This window comes from Haliotis asinina, chromosome 1 (assembly GCF_037392515.1).
Source record: "Haliotis asinina isolate JCU_RB_2024 chromosome 1, JCU_Hal_asi_v2, whole genome shotgun sequence".
Lineage (NCBI taxonomy): Eukaryota > Metazoa > Mollusca > Gastropoda > Lepetellida > Haliotidae > Haliotis > Haliotis asinina.
The window spans coordinates 75,678,266-75,706,161 of record NC_090280.1 but is presented as its reverse complement, the minus strand read 5'-3'; the positions used below and the strand labels follow the sequence as shown (position 1 = coordinate 75,706,161).

At 41.0% G+C, this 27,896-nt stretch overlaps 1 protein-coding gene across 1 annotated transcript; it reads right to left on the bottom strand.

Moving 5' to 3' along the window:
- Positions 1-24,831: 24,831 nt before the first annotated feature.
- LOC137275391 (uncharacterized) lies at positions 24,832-27,312 on the bottom strand. The gene has a single exon (XM_067808168.1). The coding sequence runs from the start codon at positions 27,310-27,312 to the stop codon at positions 24,832-24,834; it is 2,481 nt and encodes an 826-aa protein (XP_067664269.1).
- Positions 27,313-27,896: the final 584 nt, after the last annotated feature.

Here is a 27,896-nt window from a genome sequence, read left to right as displayed (position 1 = left end):
AAAGAGAAAGAGCTGTCTTCCATTGATCAGCGAGTTCAAGTACTTGTTTCAAGTATTCCCTTGTTGGTATTCTTCATTCCTGCAGTTTCAACCGAATAATCAATTAGAGTTCTTTAATTCTTTCTGTTCTAACAAGCCTGAAATAGACACGTCTTCGTCACTGAACGTCTCCTGGTGTTTACCCAACAACGAGCTTTACGGAACTCTCATTTCAATTCTAGTTCAAGAGAAGGAATTATGCTGATCAACTATTAGCAGTATGAGTTAGTGACCTCTGTTAGGACAAGATCTTTGTCTTACAGCTCGACTGCAGATACTTGAGTACGATTTTCAGATCGTTGGGCTTAGGGCGTTCTGATGTTTCAACAATCTAACCGCACCTTTTTGGGACATTGGCATGGGACTTTGCTCATGTTTCAAGAAACCAGTCAGAGACAGAATGTTCAGTGTCAGTCGAACGTGATACCTGATAATACTCAGTAACGGTGTAATTCAGTTAGGTATATTATGACTTTAATCATTTGATTTTGATTTTCAAGTACACGATGAGAATCTTGTGCACTGCAGGTGTATACTCCAACCGGCCACACGCAGTAGTACGTATATTGCCCGTGCTGCACGTGCGTATTCCCACCAGTCAGAAGAACACCTGCACCTTTCAAGTGCGTATTTCAACCAACTAGGTATATATCAAGACAATTGTCTCGCGTTGCACGTGCATTTTCCATCTGGCAACAGAAGCGTGGTGAGGGTGACTCGTTATCAGATTAGCTCCAGGTACACGTGCTGCTTGATATAAAACCTGCATTCGTCTGCGTTGAGTAATCACTGCAGAGCGGCTCGTGACAAGGTTATTGTATTCTCATCTCCCTGGGGAATATACACTCTTGGTTGTCTATCAGGCTCCACAATATTCAGATGCCTCCCTGAGCCCCTATCAAATCCCAAAGAACTCTTAAGAGTCATCTTTGCACAGTCCGATCATGCATGCTCGACTTTCAGTCGGCTTCCTGTCTTCCATGATTCGTACCGTGCAAGTTACTCACAGGACCACATGTAGAATCATCTGTCATTTCGCTAAGCTACATGCAGTCTATCCGGGAATGATCTGAACTGTTTGCATTCAGATTTAAGTCTAGATCTCTGACTGTGTGTTTCCCGGCCACTCGTCAGCTGAAATATGCGCCCGTCACAATGAACCTGAAATATACATCGTGTCGATTACAGTGACTGAACTGACCTTGACAAAGCGTTGGTTGTCACCATTTGTAGTACTCAGAAATGTTAGCATATTTAGAAAGTCCTGTTTTTTCCTTCAGTGCGAAAAGGTTGTCTGCAGCCACTGATGCGTCCACTCTTATGATCGTCCATGTTGCATGTCACTCCGACGGGCGCCTATACTATACATGTATGTAGATATATATTAAATACGATATGATCGCAGACCCCAGAGCGCAGAGACACGCTCCTCACTACACCTTTAACACCCACAACCTCGGACACAAAACACCCATGCAACACCTTCACGACACCACCCCAAGACACTTCACATCAACAACACTTCCCATCCGGTTAAATCAGATCAAAGTAAGTGCAGTTTGTTCAAAACACATTAACTTCATAGCGAGCAAATCTCCACAGGTGACCCAGGTCGTATTGTGAATACGCGATACTATGAAGTAATGAGCTTGAGGAAGTCATTTCACCCTCAACCACACTTTCCCGAAAGGACATAACAACTTCTTACAACCAAAATAAAACTGTAATTCAACCACTGTCCTTAGCAGAGTTTGCAAGCTGCAGATTCAGACTGGACCTTATCGATTCCAACACGTTAGTGCAGAAAGCTGGATACAGAAATCTAGTCCAATGTCTCAGCTGAATACTTCTATGTTCTAGTATTGTAAACCTTACATTCCCCAGGGTCCATCTGCCTCCGGATGGTGTCCCCAGTCGCCTGTGCAGGTCCCTACTGTGGTTCCTTTGGTTTTACACTGTTCCCAATGTCCAAGGCTGAATTATACGTGCCAGGATCCCTAGATAATGGATACGTTCTTACTCGTGTTTTACGGACAATGATTCTATGTTTCTCTGTCATCGCACCTCTGACATCAGCCAAAGTGATTAACAAACCATTGCTCGGTACTGTCTATATGTTCTTGTTATTTTATTTCATTTTACGTTTTTAAATATTGGTCTTATTCCTCTTCTTTATGTTTCTTTTGTTTTTTTTCTCGAGTATGGACTGTGGGTTGGCCTCGAGGTTCAAGCATTATCTCGTAACGCAGGTGGCCTGGGTTCTGTTCTTCACGTGGTACAAAGTGAGAAGTCCAGTGCTAGTGTACTCAACAATAATACTTGGGTCTGTACCAGGCATTCCAGGCATCTGATGATTTGTTCTTAAACTTGCTCTCAAACTATTGCCCACGGCGGTGCTCCAGTGTAACCTCACAAATTACGATATCATTGAAATACTCTTGAGACAACCGCTAAATTCAACGACAATACAGGAACTAGCTGAAACACCGCTCTGTGGCGCGAAGTTTTTATCATTGTGTTTATGACACCCTTTACGAGGGATGTTGCAATTACCTCTTTAATTTGTTTGGAGAATGACATTCCACACATATGTGCTCACCCATAATTGACTTTATATGATCATATATTACACAAAGACGTCATGTTTTATTTTTAGAAGCCTCTTTGTCAAGCCACTTCCCCATGCGTGTGAGAGCTTTCAATCGTTTCCTGTTTCGGGGTATTGTTTTCTCCTATTTATAGAGAATTCGGAATAATTCGCTACTGAAACGGTACCTGAAATAATAAGAAGGAACATTGTGTCTGTTCTATTTTCTTAAGTTTAAGTCTCGAATACTAACAGATACAATATTTCAACCACAACTCGTTTAATAAACACAAGAAGTACACTGTCTGCTACCCATCTACAGATTATTGTGACAAAGACCTTGTTATTTACCAGACGTGACATAAAGGCAATTTAAACAAAATAACAACTTTACAATATGTAGTATTTGATTCGACTTCACAAGACATAACGTACCTCTATGGTGCCTTTGACGTTGTAACTACCAGTCAGAATGTAGTTCATGGCATTTATCAGACACGCACCTGTGTCGTGAGACTTGCCACTCTCGCGAGAATCTCACACTCATCAGATGACAAGTATGCAGACTACTAGAAATGTTGTACATGTCTTTGATGCTTGATGGACATCATCTGAGGCATCACTGACTGAACATTGTCAGTCTCTCGTCATCACCCTCACGTGTTTGAGACAATCGGGCAGCAATACCTCAAGTTTCATTTTTCTTTGGTTCAGTGCTGGAAGCGCTGTTCTTTTGCTTTGTTTTCATTAAAGAACAATGTGTGGAAACATTTTTTGCTATTATCAGCACGACTCTAGCAGTCGGAAGTGGGAGACACAGGGTTTCACGGAAAAAGAACACGCATAATAGAAACTAGGTGCACTTTTCTCTATTCTGCCATTATATCTTTACATCTAGGTTTTGTCTTGTTTCATAAATCCTGAATCAAGTAGCCCAATGTTTCCAAATGGATGTTTGAAAAAAACACTCCGGTTGGTGTAATCTTTGTTACAGACACTGATCCCAGACAATAGCAGTAGATTTTAGCATCATTCAATGCATCTGTCAAACATCTAACGTATCAGTCAAACATACAACGAATACGGCTAATCAAAGCATATGAACACGACTTCCAGTATCTTCATTCTCACACGTTGTCCCTAGCACAATGTCGGTCCATTGTAATCACGATATCAATGTATGAACACATTGTTAATGGGTTCCAGCAATGTAGACTGAATCTATCAAGATACTTGGTATATATTATCAAGGAATCTGAGAAAAAAGCTTTTTGTAGTTGCATTCTGAAAACTCAGCGCACATTTAATCAATCGTGGTGGTGTTCATAATAATTATTTATTAATTTAATCGCAGTGCAACAAAACCTGTTTGCTTTCTTGGGCTCAGGTCGTCTTCAGACAATCTGACTAGTAGATCATCAGGGACCAATCGCTGATAATCGTCTCGGCGGTTACATAAATCTAATCTGGATTCTAATTTACAAACTTCCAGTACGAGATGTTTAATAAGCAAGCACTGGAGGTATACCCTTGATAAGGTCAGTATGAAGGTCGTCTGAAAAATAACATTAAAAGCATTTCCAATCACTTATAAATTCCCTAGAAATTCCCTACCGTTATCGTTCTTTTTTAATATTCAATGGCATTTAGAAAGGTCATTAGTGTATTAAGAAACATGTCATAACTTTTTTTCAAGCTGTCAGGAGAGCAGTAACATGTCCATATTTCAATTCCCCTGCTATTTCACCCGTCACACCAATGCCGATTGGAATAAATTCGCGCAAAACCTTTGGGTTATATTGGTCTAATTTCGAAACCATTATATTGATTGGAATTAATGGCCTATGAAATATATTGAGACACAAACATGAAGGCTTTGCTGTATATATCCCGACACATTGCACCTCAGGGGACAAGATATTATGCAGAAGTGCGCTTTCTATTCATCTTCACATCGACCAAAGATGGTCTTAAAATATTAACAAAAGTTACTAGTCTGAAACAGTTGCCCAAACTCTGTAACTTGTGGTCCCCAAACAACTATGATGCGTCTATCAAAGACATCAACAGCGACAAACCATTTCTTGTTTGCTTCAAGTGCGAACATCGTTAGACAAGAGGGTATACTTTCTATGTCCCGCGATCTGCCCGCCCGTGCAACAGGAAGCGAAAGTCTCACAGCAGACGAGCATGTTCTACACAGCACAATAAGCTCCTCCTCAGGATGATCAAGAATCTGGGGTATTTGGGCTCAGGTATTGGTATTGTATTTGAAGGTTATATCTGGTTGTTTGTGTCATGATTTGATCACAGTTTCATTTAGTAAACGTACAACCTACATCAGCTGAGATTTCTCAAGACTATGGAAATGGTTTTGTTGCTGATTAATATATTCGAGCATTAGGCTTTGCCGACCTGATATCTCAGATTCGGCTGATACTAACGTTTGATGTATGAAAAATCACTTACTACGCATTTATGTTTGACCTGCTTCACTTTTAACATTTTGGGAAAGGGATCAAGGTATCCCATACAACAAGCAAACACCTTAAAGGGGCACTGATGCTGAGCGAATAATGCTTCTCGCCAACGGTCTAATTACGAAAGCAGACCGCAAATTGGTCAGCGCCCACTCCTTCGACCGTGACGGACAAAGGAACTGGGCTCCTGTCCATATTAGCAGAATTTCTTCACCTAAACAGTCAGGAGGCCGGATGCCCATCACAAGCCATTTGTTTAAAATATCCATGGTATTCCTTGTCTGATCGTAACCAAATATCCCAGCAGTGTAGTTCTTTTCGGATGCTTGGATGGTATACTTACTGATCCAATTTGATCCTATTTCTGTGTTTTTAACCTCGACATTTAATCATGTTACATGCAAATATGATGTCTACAGGCATGTAGCAAGCCATTTGTTTCAGTACGGAAGACTGCAAAGCGTTATATTTAGGTAGTTTTGAGTGTTGGTTCAACTGTGATAGCAAATAGCATACGTAACTTTTGGTAGCTATAGTAGCTACAGTGGTTTATTATTTATGATAATAAAACACACAGTTGATTTATTTGAATTCGTAAACAACAAAAAAACGATGACTTTGCCTTTGGTAGAGAAATCTGAAAATTGTCTTACGTATGAAAAAACTTATTTCACCTATTTACCCAAGTACACAGCAAATGCCTGTATGTATTCCTTATGTAACGAAATTCCGTTGGTATCCTCAAAACAGTTTCGGCCCATAAGTGTTTTCAGGCTGCATGCGACACAGAGATTACATCTTCCTTGCTGTAACTCGCGTTTGATGGTGTAAACCTACACGTGTTATTTGTCATCATTCTCTTGATGGTCAATTCATGAATTTATAACAGGTATAATTAGTAGCAACACCACTTCGGTTACTCAACAAAGGTTCCCATTTGGCATTTCTCCTGTCTGGAGTAAATACTCAACATTATAAATTAAGGTCTGTAATGGCAAATGTATTGTATGTTATGTAATATGTGCATGTAAGTGATGCAAGAGGGTTTATCAGCTGAGTTACAAAAACAAACATCGATCAAAGGATTAACCGATAACACACTGATTGTTTAATTACTTTTATCTTCTAGCGGATTTGTCAAAAGGTTTGTGTGTAGATGACCACACCCTGTCGTAAAGTGTGAGTGCAAAAACAACATCCTCCCTTCAAAGAATTAACCACCCTTGCGTTGATTGATTGATTGCTCAATATTGGTTAACTAAATTACTTAGAATAGTGGACATCATACAATTAGCTGCCAGGTGAGCTATCTTGGGAGACCAATGAGAGGTTTATCTAGTTTTCACCAACGAAAGATGTGAAACGATGTGTTACTTTTTCGCAAATGAGACAGTTGTAAGACACGCGACACAGAGCAGGATTATTTACCAGCTGCAGATGAATGGAATACGATTTCTTTTACGTGGATATTGATGGATACATTCCTGAACAAGGTAGTAGCCTGACATTGTTGCTATAAAATTAGTATGTTTTACATTCATTATTTGCATTTTGTTTTAATTTATTTGTTGGAGCATTCAGCAGAATCTGTATGACAGAAAACACACACTAGATCGCGTAAGTGTGTGAAATAGGATCCACACTGGCAAACTATACAAGGTATAAATGTTGCTGTTATGTTAGAAATTTACTATGAGTATAAGCAAATCGTGTGCTCGTTTATTAATTTTCAGAATCATACAAATATGACAATAAACTAATTAGGGTTATGAGGCAAAATATAGAGACGTACATTGGCTTCGTTATTTTTCCGTCCGAATAGTTTTTTACCATTTCTACCATTGACAGATGATTAATGTAACGCAGTGGAAATTAAACTAAAATATAAATTTCGACTTACCTTTCAAACCAAATCTTTTAACTAACTAAACATGAACTCCCCTTTAAACAACTAAACGTGAAATCCCCTTGTAATCAACTAAAAGTGAAATTCCCTTGTATTGTAATGAAATGTAAAATATATGCAATGAAAGTTAAACTAAATATGCAAACCTGTCTATTTAGTTAATCCTACTCTATCTATCTATCTATCTCTCTCTCTAAATCTTATTCCTATTTCTATTTTACTGTTTTGTGTCACAAACTACTGGAGAGCTACTCGTCTATTCTGTCTCCAGCGCTCAACACTCAAAATCTGCCACATGTTCAAGATGCCCAGATGAACGGTGCACAAAATCCCGTGCAGCACGAAAAAGTCAATGACATGCTCCGAAACGGCTGCGTTTATGCCATCAAACCACAACGCCCGTGAACACAATCACAAACCCTTCAGAACATGCCCCCTTCCATGATAGACTCCTGTCTATCATCATCTATCAACAGCAATGCAATCTCAAACCAACGAAATAAATGCTAAAATATTCAACCTATTTACAACAAACACTGTTCTAAACTTGAACATTCTACTTTATTTACACTGGTAACTTGTTCTTTCTGGTTCAATTGCTATATTCCAGAGGACAAACCTTAGTCACTGGCCTAGTGAACCTCGATTGTCCAACTTGTACTTCAACCACCCTGACGTGGCCATCCTTTCCTGGGTATGTTTTTACTACCCTTCCCAGAGGCCAAGTTCCTCGTGGGTTATCTTGTGACACGAGAATAACAACATCATCAACTTTGAAATCTCTTGAGGGTGTGACCCACTTTTTTCTGACATTCAAAGTTGGAAGCCACTCTCTCATCCATCTCCTCCATACATGCCTGATGAGTTCCTGTATCCGTCGCCAACGCTTTTGAGGGGCATAAGAAGTGGAGTCTATTTCTGGAGCAAAGTCTCCCCCTAGTTGTCCATGAAGAAAATGGTTTGGAGTAAGAGGAACATCATCTTGAACGTGTGCACTCTGATATGTGAGTGGTCTAGAATTTAACAGAGCTTCAACACCCGTAAAGGCTGTCATCAGTTCTTCATCAGTGACATCACTTGACCCAAGTATCACATAAATCGCACGCTTAGCTGACTTGATCATGGATTCAAAAATTCCTCCAAAGTGAGGAGCATTTGGCATTTTGGAGTCTATTTCTGGAGCAAAGTCTCCCCCTAGTTGTCCATGAAGAAAATGGTTTGGAGTAAGAGGAACATCATCTTGAACGTGTGCACTCTGATATGTGAGTGGTCTAGAATTTAACAGAGCTTCAACACCCGTAAAGGCTGTCATCAGTTCTTCATCAGTGACATCACTTGACCCAAGTATCACATAAATCGCACGCTTAGCTGACTTGATCATGGATTCAAAAATTCCTCCAAAGTGAGGAGCATTTGGCGGATTAAACCTCCAAACTATGCCTCTGTTTGACAACTTTGATTTCATGGTGTCTGAATCTAAAGATTTCACCAACTGTTTAAGCTCTTTTACGGCTCCAACGAAATTTGTGCCGTTGTCAGATACCATCTCCTTGGGCCATCCTCGTCTATGTGCCATACGGAAAAGAGCATTTAAGAATGAATTTGTGTCTAGTCCGTAAGCAATCTCTAGGTGTACAGCTCGAGTAGCTAGACACGTGAAGAGACACAAATACCTCTTATGACGGCTTTTTCCTCGGCCCTGTACCGTAAGAAACGGACCAGCAAAGTCCACTCCAGTTTGAACAAATGCTCTCATTGAACTTACTACTCTACTTTTTGGAAGACTTCCCATGAGCTGTTCTGCTGGTTTTGCCTTTTGTTTTTTGCACCAAGCACATTCATTCTCCCATTCACGGATCTCCTCTCTTGAGGATACAATCCAGAACTTTGACGACAATGAGGCCAGTGTGGTGTTGGTTCCCATATGAAGACACTTTTCATGGTGGTGTTTCACTATGAGTTTCGTCACCCAGCTTTTCCTGGGAATGATTATTGGAAACCTAGCCTCCCAAGAGAGCACATCTGCAAATCTCAATCTGCCATTTAACCTCATCACTCCCGTTTCATCCAGAAAAGGCTGCAATCCAATGAGTTTACTCTTGGATGCTACTCTCTTGCTCTGTTTCAGTGCCATATACTCAGTTGGAAATGCTTCCTTTTGTTCATTTGCTATTATTTTTCTTTCAGCCTCCTCAAGTTCTTCTGGAACAAGACTGTTTTTCTGTCTGACATTTTTTGCTGTCCGACAGTTGTTTAGAAACCTGTAGACCCATGCAAAGATCCTACAAAGTCTATTCCAGTCAGAAAACCTACATGGATCTAAACGCCATGGCGTATCATCATGTTGAACATTCATAGTGACTTTGAAGTTTGATCTAGTTTTCTTTTCCAGATCTACCTTCTCGAAATCATTTTTCTGCTCTGGCCATTGACTTTCATCGTGCGCTAAGAACTCAGGACCATGGTGCCATGCTGTTGTGCCCAGAGTTTCAGGTTTACTTCCTTTGGTAAGTATGTCAGCTGCATTCAGCTTTGTTGGTACGTGCATCCACTGACAAGGTTTTGTCATCTCCTGAATGTAACCCACACGATTAGCCACAAATGGCTTAAAACTTCTGCTGTGGTTCTTAATCCACCATAAAACATTCATGCTATCAGACCACAGCTTTGCATCATGAACTGACATTTCCAGACCTTTTGCAACAATCAGAAGGAGTTTCACTCCAAGAACAGCAGCCATTAATTCAAGCCGTGGAACACTTACAGCTTTAATTGGAGCAACATGGCTTTTTGAAGCAACAAGCTGACTAACTATTCTCTCTCCATGACCACTCACCAAGTATATCACAGCACCAAAAGCATCTTGCGATGCATCAACAAACACATGCAGACATGGAATGGCAATCTCTGAGCTAAATTCTATCCACCTTGGAAAACGTAATGACTTCAAATCTGCCAGTTCCATATACCACTGTAAGACCTTTTCCTCTAAGTCAGGACTCATCTTGTCATCCCATCCTACACCAGACAACCACACCTGTTGCAAAATAATCTTTGCCCTAATTGTAAATGGAGCTAGAAGCCCTAGAGGGTCAAATATCTTTGCAATTTCTCTCAAGAAAGCTCTTTTTGACACATTGAAGTGGCCATTAGTAACTTTGTAGCAGAACTGAAATTTATCATTCTCTGCATTCCAAAGTAATCCTAGAGCTTTCACAGATGGCAGCTCGGACATCTGAATATTAATTTCAGATAGTCTGTCTGCAACTGGAATGCATTCAAGCACCTTCACGGAATTGGAGACCCACTTCCTGGCATGCATACCAGCTGTTGTCCACAGTTCATTTATTTGATCATAAAGCTGTAGTGCTTTGTCTTCTGTCTCCACAGAATCCATTGTGTCATCCATGTATGTTGATTTCGCTACTGTTTCTGCTGCTAAAGGAAGATGATTCTCACATGACTTAGCATGTTCCTGTGTAACATACTGTGCAAGAAAGGGCGAACAATTCATTCCAAAGACTACCCGTGAAAATTCATACACATCTGGTTCTTTCTCCGTATTCATTGACCTCCAAAGAAATCTGAAGAAAGGCTGATCATGTTTAGGAATCTGAATTTGTAAGTACATTTCTGCAATGTCGCATATGATTGCAATAGGATGTTTTCTAAATCTTAGAAGTATTTCAACCAAATTGTTCTGCAGCTTTGGTCCTTGTTGCACAACATCATTTAAGGACACGCTGTCACATTTCGCTGAGGCATCAAAAACCATCCTAACCTTAGTTGTATTTCTTTCCGGCCGGACAACAGGAAAGTGTGGTAAGTACCAGGATTTTTTTGTTTTAATTTCTTTTTCAGGTACTTTTCTTATGTATCCCTTTTTCTCATACTGTTATCACATCCTCATATGCTGTTTGAATTGTCACATCTTTTGTTAACTCAATTTGTTTCAGGCGATTGAAAGCAATATCATAATTACTTTCAGGAAGTTTTGAACCTTCCTTCCATGGAACACCAACTGTGTACCTCTGTGAATCATGGGTAAGTGATTCTTTTACAGCATTCACAGCCATTTCCTCATCTCTTGTCAGCACAGGTTTGTATACCGAAATGGATTCAACCTCCCAGAACCTATCTACCAATGCCTCAAGTTCTTTATCATCACTTGTTGTTTTACCACCATGAATAAAGAATGAATCTGTCAATTGTCTGTTATCTGTCCCTGGGTCATGCACTTTACCAATGCACGTCCAACCCAATGGTGTTAACCTTGCTATTGGGTCACCAGGCTGACCGCAAACATCTGTTTGAGAACAATGGAGTTCCAAATAGTCCATGCCGATCAATATGTCCACAATTGGTCTGGAACTCAATTTTGGAAACTCAATGTCATGTAAGTGTTTCCAATCACGTGCATGTTTTTGCCAGTCAATAACCTTCATCATTCCTGTGACCTTTGTTGTAGTTAGCGCAGATATGTTTATGTCCACCGAACCATCAACACTTTCTAAACCTACTTCAACAGTCATGCTATTAAAGGTTTCCTGCTTGCTGTTCAGAACATTAACAGATACTGTCTGTCTTTGACCATGTACCCCTAACTCTGATACTACGTCTTCATTAATGTATGTCTGAGTGCTAGCATCATCAAGAAGAGCATTGACCTTTATTCTTCGCGAGCCATTCTTTAGAATAACTGGAACTGTTCTGAGGGAAGATACATAATATCCATTTGTTGTTGATGACATTGTGGTTGTTTGTTTATTTTCTGTTTTACAATTTTCAGAGTTGTTGCTACTGTTTCCATAGTTCCTTGTCTGTGATTTTACCCAGTTACTGTCATGTAGTAATCTATTATGTGTCGACCGACATCCTTCAATACCACATGGGATGTTTGTGCGACATAATTTCCCAACATGACGCGTACCTAAACACCGAAAGCACAGTTTCAGTTCTTTAGCTTTAGTCCATCGGTTTTGGATATCTAACTCTCTGAAACGTTTACAAATTCCTATTTGATGACCCTTCTCATGACAGAAGTTACAGAACTGTACCTGTGGCCTGCCAAAGAATGACCCTGACTTTTGACTGTACCTATGTTCCTTCTCTTTAGGCTTTTCAGTGATGCCTAGTTTTACCTCAGATGCAACTGTTTGAAATTCAGATTCTTTAAGCACCCATTCTCTTAAACATTCCACTGATTCCTGACGTTGGATTTCAAACAACCATCTTTGATAATTTGTTATCATTGATCCTGTCATTTTTCGCATCAGCTGGGAATACAGACAACCGTCACCCAGTTCTTCTATTTTATCAGCTTCTCTGAGACTGACAACAGTGATGTCTAAAAGGTCTGCGAAGTTCTCTAGATCTTTGGCGTTACCTGGACGAATTGGTCTGAAGTTATAAACTTCTTCCATTTTCAAAGCGATTTGCCTTCTCTTACCTCCATATTTTCTCTCCAGTCGTTCTAAAGCTACATCATAAGCTGCTGCAGTGTGCCCTAACCTTGAAATGACCTCAGAAGCCTCTCCAGCTAAGTATTGTTTTAGCTGTAACAACTTGTATTCATTAGTAGCATTGGCTTTGTCCACACATGCAATGAAGGCAGTCTTCCAGCTTTCATATTCTTTGATGTTGCCATGAAACACAGGAATTGAAACGCGTTTGAGTTTAGTCCGCATATCATCACCTATTCTGTCATCTTGTGATGCTGTATTAATTCCCTTCCAAGCATCATCTCTCTGATCTACATATGGAACACCTTGTTTATTAGATTCATTAACACCTGTAGCTTCATGTGTAACAGTGATGTGTTTCTTTGTGTCATTTGTGCGAAACAGTCTTGACATCCCTGATCTTAAACTAGTAGATGAACCTTCATCTGACCTGCCGCTCAAATGAATTCTTGCGGTTTGTATAGTCTCATCACTAACTTCCAGTACATCATCTATTTCTTTACTGGTTTTCTTAGCTTGATCACAATCATTACCTTGGTCGTATGCCTTGGAGAGTTCATACAAAAAGCTAACAACCTTATCCTGCAGTGAACTCACCTTATCTATCTCATCCCTAACTGCTTTCTTTGTGGGAAGATGCTCTCCATCAATTAAACTCAGCATCGTGTTCTGAGCTTTTGTCAGTGCAGACTTAGCTGCTGTCTTTTGTTTTTTAAGCTGGGCAATTCTTAACTCCAGCTTGTTAACATCACAAGTAACCTTTACAGACTTCTTCACTTTATCTTCTGATTTGTCTATATCAGACATGTTTGTTGATTTATCAACCAATGTAATGAAACAACTACCACAATAAAAGCATGTGTCTATGAAACCTATAAAAAAACTATTACTATCCCTAAGTGTAGCTAGTGCAGAGTCAGAGCAATCACGCTCTGCTACCAATGTAACGCAGTGGAAATTAAACTAAAATATAAATTTCGACTTACCTTTCAAACCAAATCTTTTAACTAACTAAACATGAACTCCCCTTTAAACAACTAAACGTGAAATCCCCTTGTAATCAACTAAAAGTGAAATTCCCTTGTAATGTAATGAAATGTAAAATATATGCAATGAAAATTAAACTAAATATGCAAACCTGTCTATTTAGTTAATCCTACTCTATCTATCTATCTATCTCTCTCTCTAAATCTTATTCCTATTTCTATTTTACTGTTTTGTGTCACAAACTACTGGAGAGCTACTCGTCTATTCTGTCTCCAGCGCTCAACACTCAAAATCTGCCACATGTTCAAGATGCCCAGATGAACGGTGCACAAAATCCCGTGCAGCACGAAAAAGTCAATGACATGCTCCGAAACGGCTGCGTTTATGCCATCAAACCACAACGCCCGTGAACACAATCACAAACCCTTCAGAACAGTTAACCTTCAAAGTGTTTCATTTGTTTTCCTAATACATTTGTAATGAAGTACAAATGACTTCACCTCAGTTGATCTGTCTATAATTAAACTAACAATTGCGCTTACGGACTGCGCAGCAGAGGTCACGAACCAGTCACGAATTCTGGGATATCATCCGAGTACTAACGGGAGAAAAACAATAACAAAAGTTTACACAAGTCCACGGAAATTGCTCCGCATCAGTGCCCCTTTAACTGTATTGCAAACTGCACTGACACGCTTTAAAATCCTTTGAAACAAATTAACAACCACAAAATCGCGAGACCGATGGCAGTTCCCAAAGTTAATGGGGTTCTCCCACTTCATGGCTTAGCAGCATTAGAAAGTGGCAATCAATTCGCACAATACACCAGGCCGACTGATCGGGAAACAAAAGCCATAGCCTCACAAAAACACATATACCATTTTCTGCTTTTGTTTTTCTCTCATTCCTTGTCTCTAACGTGGTGCTGAACCAAATTGTAAGCTGAAAAATAATTCTTATAAAGGTCGATGCTATTGGTTTAAGAGCGACGACATGAAAATCACCTACATATACTGCAGACCCTGGTTGAACAGGGGTGGTATTTTCAAAATTAATCATTTCTGGTGATATATAGCCTTGAAATGTAGGGGAGAGAGTGTTAACCATCCGACCCATTCGTCCTCTCTTACGACAATCATGGGTTACTGAAGGCCAATTCGAACCAGGAACGCCACGTTACGCTTGTTTCGATACACATGGAGGCACTCTGTGGTGCCTTTTTTGGTGCCCCCGAAAAGAATGTTGCTTGAAATAAAGTGTCGTAAAATCGTGTTCACTCGATCATTCAATCAATACCTCTGATTTGAGCTTAATTTCCTATAGGAGACTGTGTGATCGCAAATTGGCAACCTGTTTTTCATTGCCATCATGTCCCACTGGCTAGCTTGTTATTCCTGCTATGAACGGCTATGGGCCATTTCGGTCGTGTTCAACACTCATTAAGCTGATAACACAAATGATTGACACATTGTTGGAAGCATTTCCTGAGGCAAGGGATTTTAGTTCCAGATCACTGCTTCAAAACAAGCCTGTTCACACATTTCAGAACATGCCATTTTACTGTGTTTGTTGAAAGACTTACTTTACTTTTTTGTTGCTTTTGAAACAAACTCCAGGCCCCGATATCATTAGAATGTTGCCAGGCGATGAAAATATTTCTGTATGTGTGGTGTCCTTTGGAATGGAGTAGCGAGTTCTTCAATAAGATCCGATCTCATTACTCCAGAGAGCTAGATCTGTATCGTCTCGAAATCGCAAAATACAAAACGGAATATGCAGACAAGTAATAGTGTATGAATAGACTAATTAAAAAGTCTGAAGGACAATGGTGGCCTGGCTGTAACGGTCCGTAGATTCATTGTTCTTCCTGAGAAATACAGCCGGTACTCTTTGTGACAAACGTTTCCATGACGATTTAGGTTAGAACGGATCTTCCAGAACCCACCACGTGATAGGCGATTGCCGGATCCGATGTTAAGGTTCAATGACCTGGTGATGCATGTCACTGACCATGTCACTGACCATGTCACTGACCATGTCACTGGCCAAGGCGTTGAACGATGCTCATGATGTCATTCACGGGCCATGACCAACTGAACGTCGTTTACCTAGAATACTGGAATGGCTCGTAAGTTATAACACAGATCTGGTTATTATATACTTAAATTGTATAACGTAATCACAAACGGTCCGTTGGCGATATACATGTTCAATACCTATAAGTTATTTGTAGCATTTTTCATTTCTTAATCCCCGCCTACCCTGTACGCCAGACCTCATACACCCCTAACCTCTACCCCTAACCTCCTCCTGTACTTTTGTAGCTCAGTTTTACGTATCATGTTCTATTATGAGTGGATCTGTTAGTACGTATGCAAAGGTTATGTGTAACGTTGACAAGTTTAGACAAACACATTTGCAGAAATGAGAGATTTTGTAGAAATTATATCGATCTTGAGAAACGAAGACATGCGGATATAAGATGGAAAAAGATATTGGAAAAAGATTGCTAGGTTACACGCAGACTTCAAAACGTTACTTTTCAATGAGCTAGCATCTCATGTCTTGTTGTAGCTAGATAAATACCCAGGACCAAAATTGAAATGCTGTTGTTTTGTAAACGCCCCACTGACGTGAATACAAACATGGAAACGTCACAAATTCAAGGAATATCACATTAAACGTGTAAAGTAGAAACACAACGTTTACTAGCTTTCTGATGTACACCAAATTATTTTCCATCAGTCTGGAAACAGAAAACTGTCGTTTAGTTTCTCCTTACTGAAAAACAGATTTGTTTAACTGGTTTAAGTGAAGTTCAATACCGATCCATCAGAGCCGTGTTTTGTAGTCGCAGACACCTCCACAGACGCCATCTTCCTGCCCGGTGCTGCCACTCATACTTTTATGACAAAGTTTTCTACGTCTCATATTTTAGTGTGGGTGAGTGAGTTAATATTTAACGTCACATCGGCAATACTTTAGTGTGAGTGAATCAATTAGCAAGCATGCAAAAGGTATGTGGAAAATATGGTTGCCGAAAGAAGAGATTTAGAAATTATATCGATCAAAACAAACATACGCACATAAGATAGCAAGATTTTACAGAGACTTCAAAACGTTACTTATCACTGAGCTGATGGATTGTGTCTTAATGACAGAATGCTGCTGTTTTCGTATATATCTTATTTACGTATTCTTTACAATGCAGAAGGGGAAAAAATCCTCTCTGACGAGTATTACAGTAAACTTGTAACCATAAAAGTGGAAACACATGGTTTAATAGGTTTCAAATGAACACACGGGTGACTTTCCATCAGTCGTTTACTTTCTCCTTACTGAAAAATGGAATTCTTTAACTGCAATAAGTGAAGTTCAATACCGATCCATCAGAGCCGTGTTTTGTAGTCGCAGACACCTCCACAGACGCCATCTTCCTGCTGGGTAATACCACTCATTTCCCTAGTGTTCTGATCATGACAGTCTGTCTCAGTGGATAGTTGGAGGAGTTGGCCAGACATTTCCCCTATAGATGTGGCTGAATATTGGACTGCACGATCCAGATTCCTTCATCCGTGTATCTTTTGACATCTCACGGAACCTTAACGACATTAGATAATACATGCCATGAAAAAATGTTATATGCCGCCTACCGCATGTGGTAGGGACGATGGTGATCGTGGCTAAGCTGTTGTTGTTGGTGGTGATAACTATGGTGGTTGTGATGAGAGTGATGTCGAGGGTGGCGGAATATATGACTGCACCATCCAGATTCCTTCATCCAGGATTTGGCCCAGATGTGACAACTACCTGAAACATCAAGCTTCTAATATATTCCCAAACAAAATTGTCATTTATTCAAACTGTCTACTGTACTGATTCACCATTGAGATGCATATTTGCGACACGGATTTCCTTAACAGTTGCTATGTGATAGGGGCAATGGTGATGGAGGATGACTGCGAAGCTGCTGCAGGTGGTGGTGCCTATGATGATTGTGATGATAGCGATTTTGGTGCCAATGCTAGCGACAGTTTCTCCATTTCTAGTGTCCCCGGCCGTAGTATTGCTAGAATATTGCTAAAGAGTAGCGTAAAACGATACTCTAGTAGTGTAGATAACTAGATTATCACATGAATACATTTAGGATTAGTAATTAAGTCTAAAATATTATTAACTACAAATGAAGGTAGACTGTCAACAACTGAAGGCAGATCACTGTATGATGGCGCACGGGGACTGACAACTAAAGGCAGATCAGGATCAGAGTATGATGGCGCACGTGGACTTACAGTAACTTTGTATTCTGCGTGGAGTCTAGCTGGATTTACATCATCTCTTCAGCAATTGACACACATCTGGCATACACATATGCAATGATTAAAAAAGTGGAAAGATTAAATTTACTCTGAATGTTTTGGGACTTACTTACCCTCTCAAGACAACAATGTTTCAACAGATGTTGCTAGGCTAAATGATCACATCATCCTAGTATAAGTCAGTGTGTAAATCCGCGTGCGCAGTCACTGATTCTTGAGCATTCCAGCGAAGTAAGGAACCTTCGCTAAAACACTTCTACCGATAATACGAAATGTAACCCATAATAAAAAGTTCTAAACATTGTGACCCAATAATAATCATAACTTCATCAATAACAATACAAAATACAGAAATTACACTTTCATAACACTTTCATCGCAAGGGAAGCAAAATGGAGGATCTTCATCTGTCAATAGGTATTCATGAGTGTATCGTGTGTAGACTCGTAACTCAACTATGTGTAACCAATATACGGCTTCATTGCGTGTAATTTATTTAGCTCTACTTGGATGTCCCACTTCTGCATCAGTTCAAGGATATAAATCTTATGGTAATGTTATAATCTGCGTATGGAATAAGATGTGGTGTCATTGATTTGTTGAGAGCTGCGTTTGCAGCAAGATCGGCCATTGTGTTACCAGACATGCCAGCGTGGCAGGATAGCCAAAAGAGGACGATGTCGTATTGGCCAGTAACAAGATGATTATATAATTCAATAATGTTGATCAAAGTGGATGTTTATAAGAAGGATCTTAATAGCGGCAAAAAGAGAGTGGAAATATATATAGTTTATATCTTTTGTGTTTATTAATATATTTTAAGGCTGTTAAAATAGCCCTACTATCCGGCAGTCGGGACGATATTGTTCTGCATCCAATGACGGTGGTAGTGTTTGAGGGTTTGGGATGAAGAATGATGATGATGATGATGATGATTATCATAATGAAAAATGATAGCTACCCTGGCGTCAAGCCTTCTCATAGCTGAGGTATCTTTTCTGGTTTTAATCTTCCATGTTAACCGCTCACTCTCTAACATTTGTTCCGTTTTACAAGACGTCTATCTGACGATTCCACTTGATTCAGTTTTCAGTTGTTCTTCTTTTCGTTGAGAATCCGATCCTCGTCCAGCAAACATTTACAGTATTGAGGATAACTGTTCAGGACCTTCATTGCTACAGCCTATTTATCAAGACCCTTCCAAAACTCAAAAGAGTAAAGCGCCGTCCTCCATTAATCAACGACTTTGCTTGTTTCAAATATTCCCCTGTCGGTATTCTTCATTCTCTCGTTTCAACAGAATAATCAATTACAGTCTTTAATTCTCACTATTTCCAACCAGCCTGAAATAGACGCATCTTCATCCACATTGAACGACTCGTGGTGTTTAAGGGACGGCGACCTTTACAAAACTCTCGCTTCAATTTGACACAGTGTTCTAGATAAGGTGACGTCCTCGTCGCATTGAAATTAATTATAATGATTAACTGTTAGCAGTAAGCATTTGTTATATCTGCGAGAGGATTCAAGTCATACAAATATGGGATCAGCTGGTCAGGAGGTTAGGTGCGTTTTCACTGATACTTATTTATGAGTGTGCCGATTTTTGTGACGGCGGAGGACACCAGAAATGGGCTTCACACACTGTATCAATTTTGGGAATCGAACCCGGGTCATCAGCGTGACGAGCTAACGCTTTAACCACTGGGGTACCCCCGCTGCATCCGTAGTAACATAAAGATCGTAATGACTTTGTTTTTATATAGTTTTTAAGTCCACACAGGTCGTATCCCATGCGAATCTCACCAAAGACTCGACATGGATTTGTCATTTCAAGAAGAGTGTATGTCTCGAAGTCACTAACATAGGAGAAAGGGATCAATGTGGATTCGTAGGTGGATTGTCAGACGTGGTGGTGTGGTGACATCAAGTTTTCTTCAGTCGTGCCTCAGACATCATGTCAACACAAACAGATGCGACTCTGAGGTGGGCAAAGATCCACTCCATTTGATTGGCCGATAGTCTGTGACGACTAGCGGAAATGAGAACAAGAGCTATGTCTTACAAGTCGGCCGTAGATTGTTGTATGCGATTTTTAAATCGTCGCCATTCAGATGTTCGGACTTATTAACTGCTTTGCGTGCTACAAGTAGCGTCATGTGAACGTACCTTTACCTACCCCGATGGTATGTGACGTTCATGTTTTCAGTCCCTGATTTTCCAGAAACGAACATTCAGTTTAAATAGAATGTAATTTTGGTATAACTCACTGAAGGTATAATTCAAGCATATTCCAACCAGCCACAGGAATACCGACCGATGATGTCATGTCGAATCATGTTGCTTGTACAGCACGTGCGTGTTTCAACCAGCTACGTTTATATGGATACAGCACGGGTCGCACGTGCCGTTTCCATATAAGCGACAGAAGCGTATGGAGGGCGCGTCTTCGTCAAAACCAGCGCCTGGTTTACTTGCTTCTCCATTCAAAACATGTGAAGTGACGTGAAATGGGGTGTAACGTCGTACGTAAGAATATTTGACGTAATAATCTCACATGACGACGTGCATGCATATGTATGTATGGCTGTTTATGCTTGCTCAGACTTTAGCTGGCTTTATAGTGCTAACTCTGTGAGTAGTTAGTTAAGGAGTTAATGATGAGTACTCCTTTCAGACACATTATACTGACTCAGAGCCGACCAGTCCCTGTTGTTCCCATCCATGCCTAGTGCCAGGCAACGACCAACAAGTACCATACTGTAACCTAGTCTTTTGGCATGACGCGGCCGGCGATCGAACCCGTGACCTTCCTCTCCTGAGGAGAATTCACTCTTGGCTTTATGTTAGGATCCAATATTGGATCAGTTAGTTATGTTAGGATCCGGTGATAATTGATAAGTTCGAACTTGGATTATGCTTCAGGGTTTGTTTATTATAACACCTTAGTCATCCCCCAACGTCTCCCAAAGGTGCCTCTTTTGGATTTCGTTTGTTCGTATGTTGTTTAATGATGTTGAAACATTAAATACTTGGATGAGGTGACCTGTACGTAATCAGTCCTAACCCAAACACATCATTCTTCGACGTTATGGACTGCACTGCTGTGCAAGTGACATTACTGGAATATTGTTAAAAATGACGTAAAATCGGCATTCCAATGGTTAATATTATGAGCATCGGTCCATGTGTTCATGTATCTGAATAGATACGTACAGACAACACGAGTCGTTGAAAATGACCACCCAGACCTTATCACCTTTAACGAAGAGCATTGGATCCTCAGGGCATGGTCTCAAACACTTCCCTACGGCGGTGCTCCGGCTTAACCCCACGATACGAAGTCAATGGAATAAAGGTGAAATTAGCGCTAAATGCAAAAACAACACAGTAAAGCGCAAAACCGTGCACTGACAGGAAGCCCCTGCGTTTTATGTTTATAACACCCTTTACAATGGTTAATGCTGTTTAATTTATCTGGTAAGTGACAAATATGTGCTAACCCATGACTGATTTGGCTCATATGCTACAAGTAGACATCATGATTCGATAACCACTTGTCAAGAAACAAAAATGTAAATCCACTTCAGAATGTGCATCTGTTGTCTCCTATTTTCGACGTTTCCCATTTTCACAGAATTCGGAAATATTTGCTACTGAACATAAGCTCTGAATCTATTTTGTTATAAGTATAGGTTTTATATGTCAGTTGATATATGACTTCAATAACTGTAGCGTGTTTAATGAGAACAAGGAGTGCAAGTGTCTGCTACCCTTCCATAGATTACTGTGATAAAAATCTTGTTATTCACCAAACTTGACATGAAGACGGTTTGGACAAAATAAGAACTGACCTCAACGGTGCCTGTGACATGGTAAATACCACTCGGGACATAGTTTATCGCGTTTTACTAGACAGATCTCACAGATTCTCACAGATCAAGAAGACCTCTAACGATGATGTATATTTGCTTCCTGTCGCCTTCATTGGGATTTTTGAAGGACGTTGTGTCAAGGCATCACTGGATCATCAATATCAGTCTCTCGCAAACGTCTCTCGTCTCTGCGTCCTTTTACCGTCGTTATTTTTTTTTTTAAAAAAGATATTAATAATAATAATAGGTGGTGATGTTTTTGGTCGCTCTCAGCAACATTTCTCAGTAATTTGAAGGGGCGGGGGGGGGGGGGGGGGGAAGCGGGGGGAGCGCATGAAATGGATTCACCATGAAACTAATAATGCATGGCGATAACTGTATTTTTCTTTTCCCAATCCTTCTACTTGATATATATTCCTAGATTTTGTCTCCCTTCACATTTCTTGACTCAAGTTGCCCACCGTTTCATAATTGTGTTTGTAGCATAACAAGCTAGCTGGATACTTGTTCGGATCACGTCTGAAAATAGCGGTAATCAGTCCGGATGGTATTGATAATGACCTTTTGTTTAATCGCAACACAACAAAACCCGTTTCATTGCTGGGGTACAGACCATCTTGAGACAATCCTAGTGCATGATGGTGTCACAAAAGCGACAAGAAGATGATCCGCGACCAATCGCTGCTAACTGCCTCCTAGTTGACAGAAATCTCGCTCCAGGGGTCTAATTTACAAACTTCCAATACAGTGTGTTTACCATTCCAGCAATACAACGCCATCAATCAATGGTCACACGAATTGAACATTTTTTTCCCATTATTTTCCTCATTTTTTACAGTTGACTTTGAGCTGCCCTGAACGTTTATTGCTCGGATCACTACTACAAAATCACTGTTTTAATGTGATCGGAGATTTGATCGATTGAACTTTTTTTGCATGCGACTGAAAGAACCATTCTGATACATGTTTTGTTAATGGTCATAGTCGGGGTTGTCTTTACAGAGTGGGTTGTGCTCATAGGACCATAGTTCGTTAAACGCAGGGTTAGAGAGAGGAAAGTTAGGGAGGATAACAAAACACGTGTCTCATTCTTGCAATATTTTTTCATCATTTCCTTGATTTATTTCTTTGTTTTAGTATTGACTTTGTCCCAAAACTTTACTGCGTGATGTTCCACTATAAAACTATTGTTTGAATTGATCAGAGATTATCGATCGTGCTTCTCGAATGCAGCTTAAAGGAAATTTAAATATCATGATGGTTGTTTGGTGCGTGTTTTGTTAAAGGTCATGGTTTGGTTTCACAGTTTTTAAGCTTAGTGACTGGCATTGATTCTCTGGAATGTCAACATTAACACTCCACATGGGTGTCCATGAAGTGATACCAAACTATTTTTTAGGAAAACGCACTGGAAAACAAATGCTACAGACCCAGTATACCTTGACGTCGGTCCTGAGAGCGCCAATCACAAGTGAGCTGACACAGTAGCTTCTTGAAGTCACATGAGGAATCGAATCCGTCAGCTATCACACGAAGCAACCCGTAGACCCCGAGAGCATCTGATTTTTGAAATCCACATTCATAACTCTCGAGCATATGATGAAGAGGAATGTCGTACAAAACCATTAAAAAGCATTCCCATTTTTTCAGTCCCAGAAACTCTTCACTCTTTAATCATGACGTTTAACTCTTCCTTGGCACCACGAAACGTCGATAATGTATTAAGAAACATGTCATAACTTTCTCCAGACACATAATTATAAGATACTTTCGCCCAGTTCAAAATGTGACTGGCTTCCCGCTGCGTTTATCGATCCTTTCCGGAGAGAGGCTAAAATAATAATTTTGAGATTTCATTGCATGTGCTTTTGAAACCTCTCATGTGCCATATGATAGAAAATGTGTGGATGGTTGGCCAGGTCTAGGTGAAGGTACTCAAAGTTCGCCCGGATAAAAGATTAGCTATTCTTGGATATGCGGCTAAAATCAACATTCATTTGCACCTCACTTTCTGTGAATCCCGCAAACATTGTGCGGCACATATGTGGTCGAGCGATATCCGGCGGTCCGTAAAAGGTCAGTCTGGCCCATGAAGTTCACTGATCAACATCATGAGCATCGATCCACGCAACTGGGATTCGATGACATACGTCAACCAGGTTAGAGAAGCTGACCACCTGACCCTGTTATTTGCCACTTACGACAGCATGGTTTGTTGGAGATCAATTTAAAAAAGGATATTATTAGGACTACAGTAACAAGTGCTCTTATTATCTCACAGAAAAAGTGGTTTGTTGCCGACGTGACTATAAACCTCACTCACTCACCCAAAATGGTTTGAGTATTCACTGGTTACAGATGGTATTGAAAATCAAAAGCGGCTTCCAGCTGGCTATTGGTTTGTTGAGTTGGTTGCCGCTCATATTACAAAAGATTGGTTTGCCTGGTCCATGTTCGCTTTGGACGTTGTTGGATAACTTTCTGTGAACCATGACTCCCTTTTATTTGGTATCTAAAAAAACCTTTGCGTTCTGTCGAGTTCTTCACACACAAACACGTGCATCGAAATGGAATAATCATGAACAGTTACAGATATGGGAGCTAAATACATTCAATTTACATTCACATTTGGATTGGGCATCCAGAGGTAGTTTCCTCTAAAACGAACCGGGTAGAAATACACAATCACGTCTTTCTCACTGCTGAAGGGTTGTCCTTCTGTAATACCCATCTGTAAAACGTGTTACTTCTATTCTGGATCAAGTCAGTGAAGACAGTTCCATGTCGTAGGAAGGTATGATGAATCTCCAAGTCACAGTCGGGTTGATGTTTGTCCTAATGGACGGTGTATGCCAAATTCACTTCTAATGAATCTTTCACTGAGTTGTTCAGTTTTTTGCCAGACAAGAAGAGTTCTACATATCATCGCCTCATCCATTCGATTTGAACAAAATCTGAATCTCTTGGTATGTCATTTGCGCCCAACACCATTATTGTGGCCTTTGAAGAAGCTGTGCACAATGTTGTAAGATCACAGCTGCCGAACACAACTGTGACAGGATGCCTGTTCCATTTCGGTCAAGCACCGTCGAGAAAGATACAAGAGCTAGGACTTGCCAGTGCCCACGAATCAAGTGAGAAATCTACAGACAATGTTCGTCGCTGGTTACGAAGGTTTATTGGACTTGCCTTTTTACCAACATCACAAATCTCAGCATATGACCTGGTCGTTTCATTTTCTGCTGATCTCCTTTCGGTGCAAGACTTGGGTCTCTGGACATATCTCCTTTTGGTGCAAGACTTGGGTCTCTGGACATATCTCCTTTTGGTGCAAGACTTGGGTCTCTGGACATATCTCCTTTTGGTGCAAGACTTGGGTCTCTGGACATATCTCCTTTCGGTGCAAGACTTGGGTCTCTGGACATATCTCCTTTTGGTGCAAGACTTGGGTCTCTGGACATATCTCCTTTCGGTGCAAGACTTGGGTCTCTGGACATATCTCCTTTTGGTGCAAGACTTGGGTCTCTGGACATATCTCCTTTTGGTGCAAGACTTGGGTCTCTGGACATATCTCCTTTTGGTGCAAGACTTGGGTCTCTGGACATATCTCCTTTCGGTGCAAGACTTGGGTCTCTGGACACATCTCCTTTCGGTGCAAGACTTGGGTCTCTGGACATATCTCCTTTCGGTGCAAGACTTGGGTCTCTGGACATATCTCCTTTCGGTGCAAGACTTGGGTCTCTGGACATATCTCCTTTCGGTGCAAGACTTGGGTCTCTGGACATATCTCCTTTCGGTGCAAGACTTGGGTCTCTGGACATATCTCCTTTCGGTGCAAGACTTGGGTCTCTGGACATATCTCCTTTCGGTGCAAGACTTGGGTCTCTGGACATATCTCCTTTCGGTGCAAGACTTGGGTCTCTGGACATATCTCCTTTCGGTGCAAGACTTGGGTCTCTGGACATATCTCCTTTCGGTGCAAGACTTGGGTCTCGGGACATATCTCCTTTTGGTGCAAGACTTGGGTCTCTGGACATATCTCCTTTCGGTGCAAGACTTGGGTCTCTGGACATATCTCCTTTCGGTGCAAGACTTGGGTCTCTGGACATATCTCCTTTCGGTGCAAGACTTGGGTCTCTGGACATATCTCCTTTCGGTGCAAGACTTGGGTCTCTGGACATATCTCCTTTTGGTGCAAGACTTGGGTCTCTGGACATATCTCCTTTCGGTGCAAGACTTGGGTCTCTGGACATATCTCCTTTCGGTGCAAGACTTGGGTCTCTGGACATATCTCCTTTCGGTGCAAGACTTGGGTCTCTGGACATATCTCCTTTCGGTGCAAGACTTGGGTCTCTGGACATATCTCCTTTCGGTGCAAGACTTGGGTCTCTGGACATATCTCCTTTCGGTGCAAGACTTGGGTCTCTGGACATATCTCCTTTCGGTGCAAGACTTGGGTCTCTGGACATATCTCCTTTCGGTGCAAGACTTGGGTCTCTGGACATATCTCCTTTCGGTGCAAGACTTGGGTCTCTGGACATATCTCCTTTCGGTGCAAGACTTGGGTCTCTGGACATATCTCCTTTCGGTGCAAGACTTGGGTCTCTGGACATATCTCCTTTCGGTGCAAGACTTGGGTCTCTGGACATATCTCCTTTCGGTGCAAGACTTGGGTCTCTGGACATATCTCCTTTCGGTGCAAGACTTGGGTCTCTGGACATATCTCCTTTTGGTGCAAGACTTGGGTCTCTGGACATATCTCCTTTTGGTGCAAGACTTGGGTCTCTGGACATATCTCCTTTCGGTGCAAGACTTGGGTCTCTGGACATATCTCCTTTCGGTGCAAGACTTGGGTCTCTGGACATATCTCCTTTCGGTGCAAGACTTGGGTCTCTGGACATATCTCCTTTCGGTGCAAGACTTGGGTCTCTGGACATATCTCCTTTTGGTGCAAGACTTGGGTCTCTGGACATATCTCCTTTCGGTGCAAGACTTGGGTCTCTGAACATATCTCCTTTTGGTGCAAGACTTGGGTCTCTGGACATATCTCCTTTCGGTGGAAGACTTGGGTCTCTGGACATATCTCCTTTCGGTGCAAGACTTGGGTCTCTGGACATATCTCCTTTCGGTGCAAGACTTGGGTCTCTGGACATATCTCCTTTCGGTGCAAGACTTGGGTCTCTGGACATATCTCCTTTCGGTGCAAGACTTGGGTCTCTGGACATATCTCCTTTCGGTGCAAGACTTGGGTCTCTGGACATATCTCCTTTCGGTGCAAGACTTGGGTCTCTGGACATATCTCCTTTCGGTGCAAGACTTGGGTCTCTGGACATATCTCCTTTCGGTGCAAGACTTGGGTCTCTGGACATATCTCCTTTTGGTGCAAGACTTGGGTCTCTGGACATATCTCCTTTTGGTGCAAGACTTGGGTCTCTGGACATATCTCCTTTCGGTGCAAGACTTGGGTCTCTGGACATATCTCCTTTTGGTGCAAGACTTGGGTCTCTGGACATATCTCCTTTTGGTGCAAGACTTGGGTCTCTGGACATATCTCCTTTCGGTGCAAGACTTGGGTCTCTGAACATATCTCCTTTCGGTGCAAGACTTGGGTCTCTGAACATATCTCCTTTTGGTGCAAGACTTGGGTCTCTGGACATATCTCCTTTTGGTGCCACTTCCGATGTGAGACTCCCAGAAAAAATAAATAAAATAAAATAAAAACCAAAACTGCAATGGATATAACAGATGACTATTAAAATGGGTATTGAAACCACGCCTGAACATTTATGAATTGATCCCACTCTTCAAAGAAGAACATTCAAACCTCATGGCACGTTTTCTCCAACTTGAAAGTGGACATCAATCAGATAAACGTCGACGTGTTGTAGGAGTGAACAATCGGATTTACCAGCTTGGACTTGAATATGTGCGAGAGGGACAAGGCTTGCTGTTGGTTAGCTTATGGGTCATTGCTCAGGTGAACATGTGTTTTGATGTGTGATGCTTGTGATATGACGTCTGTACTCCCCACTCAAAGTGAGGATGTGTTGATATGTAAATGTAAAGCCATGAATGATGTAAATGATCCGAAAAACTAATTTTTTGTTGTTTGAGAGGTCTTTCAGGGCATCACACCTCCCTAATTAGTCCAACACAGTTGGTAAGTAAGCTGATTGGATTAAGAGGGGCCTGTGTTGGAACACTTACGTGTTCGGGGCCACTGAGGGAAGGGTCGTTAACA

Bases quoted from the DNA above. Each gene is read 5' to 3' on its own strand.
- LOC137275391 (XM_067808168.1), bottom strand. From the start codon at position 27,312: ATGTCCAGAGACCCAAGTCTTGCACCAAAAGGAGATATGTTCAGAGAC.